This window comes from Brassica oleracea, chromosome C9 (genome assembly GCF_000695525.1).
Source record: "Brassica oleracea var. oleracea cultivar TO1000 chromosome C9, BOL, whole genome shotgun sequence".
In the NCBI taxonomy this organism is placed as follows: domain Eukaryota; kingdom Viridiplantae; phylum Streptophyta; class Magnoliopsida; order Brassicales; family Brassicaceae; genus Brassica; species Brassica oleracea.
The window spans coordinates 50,030,416-50,038,283 of NC_027756.1; the positions used below are offsets into that span (position 1 = coordinate 50,030,416).

At 34.9% G+C, this 7,868-nt stretch overlaps 1 protein-coding gene across 7 annotated transcripts; it reads left to right on the plus strand.

The window, feature by feature from the left end:
* Positions 1 to 3,796: 3,796 nt before the first annotated feature.
* Positions 3,797 to 7,475, plus strand: LOC106318719 (mechanosensitive ion channel protein 10-like). 7 transcript variants are annotated; one of them, XM_013756828.1, is made up of 8 exons: positions 3,868 to 3,886; positions 3,968 to 4,025; positions 4,133 to 4,200; positions 4,446 to 5,797; positions 6,210 to 6,333; positions 6,429 to 6,722; positions 6,800 to 7,002; positions 7,082 to 7,475. In XM_013756828.1, the coding sequence occupies exons 4-8, from the start codon at positions 4,464 to 4,466 to the stop codon at positions 7,326 to 7,328; spliced, it is 2,202 nt and encodes a 733-aa protein (XP_013612282.1). In that variant the 5' UTR covers positions 3,868 to 3,886; positions 3,968 to 4,025; positions 4,133 to 4,200; positions 4,446 to 4,463; the 3' UTR covers positions 7,329 to 7,475. The 7 variants fall into 7 exon arrangements, with proteins under 7 accessions (XP_013612286.1, XP_013612287.1, XP_013612283.1 ...); XM_013756832.1 differs by lacking the exon at positions 3,968 to 4,025 and having other exon boundaries at positions 3,797 to 3,886; positions 4,133 to 4,204; XM_013756833.1 differs by lacking the exon at positions 3,968 to 4,025 and having other exon boundaries at positions 3,797 to 3,886; positions 4,430 to 5,797.
* Positions 7,476 to 7,868: the final 393 nt, after the last annotated feature.

The following is a 7,868-nucleotide window of genomic DNA, read 5'->3' on the forward strand; positions in this document are numbered from 1 at the left end:
GTTTCTTGGCAATCGAAGCTACAAAAGTGTGTTGCCTTATCCACCACAGAAGCAGAGTACATCGCAGCAACGGAAGCGTGCAAGGAGATGCTATGGATGAAGAATTTCTTGCTGGAGTTGGGAGTAAAGCAAGAAAAGTACAACATGCTATGTGACAACCAAAGTGCTATTCACTTAGCAAAGAATCCAACGTTTCACTCTCGCTCGAAGCACATTGACATTCGGCATCATTGGATCCGAGAAGTTCTTGAAGAGAAACTCATACATCTCACAAAGGTACACACTGACGAAAACTGGTCAGACTTTATGACCAAAGTATTATCGATCAAGAAGTTTGAAGATTGCTGCAAAGGCACAGGCATGGCGACTGTTTCGGGCTAAATCGGGAAGGGAGAGATTTGTTGGATTTCCCTCTTTAAGCTCAAAACTAATCAAATCATAATCAAGTTTTAGTCCAAGAAAAAGAAACATCTAGAGAAAAGTGGAGAAGTATAGAAGAAGAATTGTGTAGAAGAAGAGAGAAAGTTATGGAGTTAGATATTTTGAAATAAATAATAATTTAGAGAAATCTAGAACTTGTTGGAGTGTGCTCCTTCACTTGTATAAATAGGGGTGCTTAGCACCATTTGTAATCATCCCACAACTAGCAAAATCAATCATAAAGAGAGAATAGTTTTTTAAGAAAAAGTTCTTTCTAAGAGAGTCATAAAACACTCTCAACATCAAGCCTTAGTAGCAAATCCCTTTCCTAAAATACAAAGGCTATCTCAAACATAAACCGTCTACGTTCCATCTCAACCTCTCAAAGAAAATATTATTCGCTAATTTTTCCCAACAGTTTGTTAATCAAGAACAATATACAACCCCATAAAGATAACAGACTAGTCACCAATTACAGGAATTAGTTATATTTTAGACATGCCATAAACACGTTAATTACCGGAATGATTGAAAAACTGTTGTTTAGCAAAGACGTAAAGGAATTGATACTTGGTGGAGACAGAGAAAGTGGTATGCATAATGGCCACTGTCCAACACTCTCACTTGTCTTTCTCAAAAAAAAAAGCACTCTGGCTTGTCACATCCAAATGAAAAATTAGTTTCAGCGTGTTGCAGTGTTTCTCATAATAATTTAAAAGTAACACGATAAGAAGTTACAAATTTTAGTTTTCATCAATCCTGTTACTCGACTTTGACACTTGTGTTTGTTTTTTCACTGAAATTTCATTGATATAATTATATACTTTACAAAAACAGTGACTAAAACCAACCCACTTACTCCAATAGACATTGAAAGGCAACACCTACCTTCTCCAATACTCCAAAAATAAGAGGCAACATCAACAAAAATCAAACTAGTTAGAGGGCACTACTTTCATGGACAAAGAGATCATGTAACAATTTCGGGTGACCGGAGGATACATATGATCGAATGAAACCACAGTTAATAACACTGTGTGTTTGTTTATCACTAATATCTCGAATCCCTTATATATTTAAAGAAAAACATCGTAATAAATGCATTCACATTATATTAGACACGTGACAGGCTCACAAATGATTTGATAATAAATATGCTAACGCGTTCACACTATATTTATAAATGTGTTCATATTATGTATTTTGTGTTTTTAAAAAATACAAAACACACATACATGGTTCAAATAAAACTCTAGATTGTTCGGTTCGAATAAAAATAGATAACGAATCAAAAGCCAAACTATATATATATATTATTTTTATTGTTTACAGATAAAATTGAATAAAATATTCATAAATTTTGATTCGATTCATTATCCGTTTTGATTTGAACCAAAAAATCTGGATATCCGTAACTCTATGAAACAAGTCAAATACTAAAATACAATATCAAAAAAAAAACAAATCACAAATACCAATATTTTTAGGAACAAATATCTAATTCGATCTATAATAGGCATATATATACATATATGTAAAAGAATTATATATATACGTTATATATATTATACTTTATATCAGTTTTACAATATTTTTATGAATTAAATTTATTATATTAGGTACTAGAATTTAAAAAGTTAAATAATGTTTTATTTTTATAATAAAATGTTACTATTAAAATTTTCAACTATTTTTAAAATTTTATTTTATTTACAGATCAAATAGGATATTCTTTAAAATTCTAAAACATTTCCGATATCCGAATCACCGAATATCTAGGAGGCTAAAGATCGAATCGATACAAATGCTTCCAAATACCCAGATATTCGATCTGTGCCCACCACTATTTACGGATACAATTTTATTTTTTTTATATGTAAAAAATGACTAATGTCAAGACCTTTTTTATTTTAAATTAATTTTAATTTTATTTTTCATGTATCATTTTGAACAAAAATGTCATTTAATATTAATTAACAATATCTTTATATATTTTTCAACTATTTTTATATACTTTTTATGTACACATAAATGTGCACATTGATGTGAGCACCTTGTAACTAAATATTCACCACAAGAAGTATCTAATTTTTTCGAAAGTTGAAATATTTTTTCTTAATGCTTCTTTCACTACCGACCAAATTGTAGTGAAATGATCTGTCTTAATAATTTTTTTTATTTTTCTTAAACTATTATCTGTTTAGAAACTACAATATGAAACTATTGATTCGACATGACGACTATCTAATATTCATAACATGAAAATAAACAAATAATATTAATTTTTGATTTTTACCAGAAAAACCAAAAAAACAAACATTTTAACCGAATAAACTAAAATGAATATTAATTTAAAATAATAGTCATATTTTAGAAAATTGAAAACAAAAAAAAAACTTAAAACCGAACCAATATCCAGATTAAATAGATTTAATAACGAAACTAATAATTATATTCCGCGTAAAACACGAATTATTACCTAGTTTTTTATTAAAATTCGTGCTCAATTGGAATTTGAAATTTGAATTTTTGTTGCCTGAAAATTAAGCAAAGTTGAAATTGTGGTGGACGTGCACAGAATCCATATTATATTCTGACATTTACAGGACAGAGCATTTGTCTTTTTTTGTGTGAGATAGTACATAGGAGTTATTGAGAAAAAGAATAGTTTTATACTTCCTCTGTTTTGTTCATGTAGATAGTTTTAGGTAATTCACAAATATTAAGAAAATTATTAATTTTTCTACAATGAGTATAAATTAGTTGTAGTTAAACCAATCATAAATAAATATATATTATTTGATTAGTCACACTATACCCAATAAAAATAAAAATTACTTAAAATTATGAAAATTACTTATATTTTGAAACAAACAAATTTTACTTAAACTACTTACAATAAAAAGCTGAGAGAGTAATAAAGAGGATTATGGTTAGATTCTTTAACTAAAAACCAAGTCTCGTGGTGGTGCGGAAACTTTCCCCTGTACATTTTGAATAATTAAAATCTACTTTCCTCTGTGTCTCTGAAAGTAAGATTTTTTAGAGTATGCACGCTTATTAAAAATTTAATAAATGTTTATAATTTAATTTATTTTTTATTTTATTATACACTTTCCAATAACTTTCTATCAATGAAATTTAATCAATTCAAATATTCTCAATTAATGTTCCTCAAAAGTATAAAAAAATACTTTAACAATATAGAAAATCTATCTTTTTGGAACAAGAAAAAAATCTAAAATATCTTACTTTCGGGAACAAAGGTAGTATAGAATTGTGTAATTTTAGTGTTGACGACAGAAGGTAGGAGTTTATTAGCATTAATTGTAAATATTTTAGCACTAAATGGTGGTTAACTACTGCTCTGACCACCTTAGCATATTAAGGAAAAGCTTATTTATTAGGCATAGAAAAAGTATTGAGATATCTCACTCTTTTGGACCCGCCTGAGTGTTGTGTTCATGTAAGATCTTCTCAAAACCCTTTTTCTCTTTGGTCTTTTCATGTTATTTTAAAATAATTTGGCTGGCTTCAAAGCTCTCAGCCAAACTTTTTCCACCGCCTCTTCTTATCAGCTGCTATTATTCGCTTCTTCTTTTTAGGTCATTATTATCTGACTTTTCTTTACCAAATGTTTGAATTATTCTCTTTAAACGTGGTCGTGGTGTGTACTATCTAAGATCTCCGTTTACCTTTTGCTATTTTCCAGGGGTTTCTTCTCAAGAATGAGCTGATTGGTACTCACAGAAGAAGAAGATTCATTGTACCTCACTAGTGGTAGGTAACCTCGTTCCCCCCATGTTTAACTGTTGACTCTTAAAAAATTTATGTTGTTTTTCTAGGGAAATACATATTTTTATTTGCTTCTTGGGAAAGTTTTCTCATCTCTGCCTAAAGGTTTAGATTTAGAGTCCATAAATTTCCTAAAAATCTAAGAACAAGAGCCATAGTTTCTTTAACCATTTGTCCATAAGGTCACTTTGTGTTTTTTTTTTGTCAACAATAGTACTCTTTTTCCTCAGGAAATATTCAGAACCAAAATGGATGCTAGTAGCAATGGAGTGGCAGAAAGAAAGAGCACCAACGGAGGAAGAGAAGTTGTTATCAATGTTCCAGGTGAAGAAGCATCAAGGGTTTCTTTTAAGATGGATTCACCAGAGACCAAGAGCTCCTCCCCTGAAATCTCTAAGCTTATTGGTGGTAGCCCAAACAAGCCTCCCAGACCTCCAAACCCAAGCATTGAAGGCTTAACTCAGAGGAAATCTTTTGCAAGGTCGGTTTACTCCAAACCAAAGTCCCGGTTTGTCGAACCATCTCGCCCTGTAGACACAAGCACCCTAGAAGGGGACGTTAAGGAGCCACTTGGTGCTGTTATTTCTATTAGTAGAGGTTCTCCCAACAACAAATCCACAAGGAGCGTCGGTTCAGCAACACCGAGTAAAGCTGCTGACGTGGAGAAAGATGAAGACGAAGAAATCTACAAGAAGGTGAAGCTGAGCAAAGAGATGCGAAAAAGAGTAAGCGCACTAACATTAGTAGAGCTAGCTTTCTTTATAGCGGTGTTAAGCGCTCTGGTCGCTAGCTTAACCATCGACGTCCTGATAACTTACACCGTGTGGGGGCTAGAAGTGTGGAAATGGTGCGTCCTCGTGATGGTCACGTTCAGCGGGATGCTGGTGACTAACTGGTTCATGCATCTGGTCGTCTTCCTCATCGAAACAAACTTTCTTTTACGTAGAAAAGTTCTCTACTTCGTGCACGGCCTAAAGAAGAGCGTACAAGTCTTCATATGGCTCAGCTTGATCCTCATCGCTTGGGTGTTTCTCTTCAACCGCGACGTGGACCGTTCCCCAACAGCCACCAAGATCCTCACCGCTATCACACGTACTCTCATCTCCCTCCTCACCGGAGCCTTCCTCTGGCTGGTGAAAACGCTCTTGCTGAAAATCTTGGCGGCGAACTTCAACGTGGTTAACTTCTTCGACCGGATCCAAGAATCCGTTTTCCACCAGTACGTTCTGCAGACGCTCTCGGGGCCTCCGCTTATGGAGGAGGCGGAGAAGGTGGGGCGGGAGCCGAGCACGGGGCATTTGAGTTTCACGAGCGTTGGGAAGAAAGGGACGGTGAAAGGGAAGAAAGTGATTGATATGGGGAAGGTTCATAAGATGAAGCGTGAGAAAGTCTCTGCGTGGACGATGCGGGTTCTTGTGGAAGCGGTTAGGACGTCGGGTCTTTCTACGATCTCTGATACGTTGGATGAAACGGCGTATGGGGATGCGAAAGAGCAGGCTGAGAGGGGAGAGATTACTAGTGAAATGGAGGCTTTGGCTGCTGCTTATCATGTGTTTAGAAATGTTGCTCAGCCTTGCTTCAGGTGAGAATAGCAATATTCCTATGCTTTTATCTCTCTTATACCTGCTGGTTCGGTTGGTTCGTCGGTTCGACATAAATCTTATCGAATTAACCCGTAAAAAAAGTTTGGTTCGACCTATCGAAGTTTCTGATTTTTGTTAGATTTTGGTTTCATTTTGTTAAAATTTCAGATAAGTTCGGTTAATTTTGTTTTTGTTTGGTTCAAGATTTTGGTTAGTTCGGTTATTTTTAATGGTTTGGTAATAAATTTTTAAACTTGCCAAACTGAAAACTGACTTTTCTTAGAAAACCTACTGAATTGAACCTGACTCCTAACCGAACCTAATATTAGGTTGGTTTCGGTTTGGATAAATCCTATGCCTAATTCTTGTGCATTCTGTAATGAAAACCATTGGTTTGGGTTGTTGTCTCAGTTACATAGAGGAAGAAGATTTGCTTAGGTTCATGATTAAAGAAGAGGTTGATCTTGTGTTCCCTTTGTTTGACGGTGCTGCTGAGACCGGGAGAATCACCAGAAAAGCATTCACAGAATGGGTGGTAAGTCTCATCCAACACCTTCTTGCTCTCAGTTAACAATCAGAGTCTGTGTTTCTTGATGTTAACCACTTGTGTTGTGTTGCTATATTTACCAGGTTAAGGTGTACACTAGCCGGAAAGCTTTGGCACATTCCTTAAACGACACAAAAACAGCGGTTAAGCAGCTAAACAAACTCGTGACAGCGATCTTGATCGTTATTACAATCGTCATTTGGCTGCTGCTACTCGAAGTAGCAACGACTAAGGTTTTGCTGTTCTTCTCCACTCAACTCGTGGCTCTGGCCTTTATAATCGGAAGCACTTGCAAGAATCTATTTGAGTCCATTGTGTTTGTCTTCGTTATGCATCCTTTTGATGTCGGTGATCGTTGCGTTGTCGAGGGTGTCCCGGTAAAACTCTCCACCAAGTATTTATTTCATCCATGTTTATAAAGAAAATGTCACATGTTTGAAGTTTGTTTTTTCAGATGCTGGTTGAAGAAATGAATCTGTTGTCGACGGTGTTCTTGAAACTTGACAACGAGAAAGTGTATTATCCGAACAGTGTTTTGGCCACGAAACCGATAAGCAACTACTTCAGAAGTCCAGATATGGGAGAAACTGTGGAGTTCTCTATCGCATTTTCGACACCAGTCTCTAAGATTGCACATCTCAAAGAAAGAATCGCTGAGTAAGTATCATTTGGAACTCTTCTTTTTGATTATTTTTAGATCAAATCTTGAAAGAGTTCTTGCTTTGGTTCTGATCAGGTACTTGGAGCAGAATCCGCAGCATTGGTCACCGATACACACGGTGGTGGTTAAGGAGATAGAGAACATGAACAAGTTGAAGATGGCTCTATACAGCAACCACACCATCACGTTTCAGGAATACAGCGAGAGGAATATTAGAAGAACAGCGCAGTCTTTGGCGATTAAGAAAATGTTGGAGGATCTTCACATTGATTACACTCTCCTTCCTCAACAAGTCCTTCTCACCAAGCTTGACAAAAACTGAAAAAACCGGTTTGGTTTTTTTTTTAGCTATAACGTTGTTTAAGAGATTATTATCAGATGTTACGGTGCTGCTTTATGTAGACTCGTAGAGTAGATGATGAAAACAATATTCCAAAACTCCTAAGCCGACCCAACTCAATCCTCATAATCTTACATATAAGGGCTCGATGATCAGATTGGTTTTGATATGTTGGTAGACGATGGCAAGAAGCTGTTATATTAATTCCAGTATACGTTCAAATTACAATATTACATGCATATATAGTCTTATTTGCATGATTACTGATTACATGCATATTAAGTAGTATGGATTAGTCATGTGATCTTTTGAACTTCAATTCATACTCAGAGGGACACGTCGCTTTGGTCCTACAAAACCATGCATATCGTGCTATTCACTTATAAAACTTTTCTTTTTGATTGTTTAGCGGCTCCTCACTTAACTATATTTAATATAAGGATGGTTGATCCAAAGCTATAAACTCATAACTAACTAATCATAATATATATATTAACGACCCATATAGTTGAAATATTTGCT

Excerpts from the sequence above, each read along its gene's own strand:
- LOC106318719 (XM_013756832.1), top strand. The coding sequence starts at position 4,464 with ATGGATGCTAGTAGCAATGGAGTGGCAGAAAGAAAGAGCACCAACGGA. Across the intron at positions 6,334-6,428 it reads AAGCATTCACAGAATGGGTG|GTTAAGGTGTACACTAGCCG; the intron begins GTAAGTCTCATC and ends TATATTTACCAG. Across the intron at positions 6,723-6,799 it reads GCGTTGTCGAGGGTGTCCCG|ATGCTGGTTGAAGAAATGAA; the intron begins GTAAAACTCTCC and ends TTGTTTTTTCAG.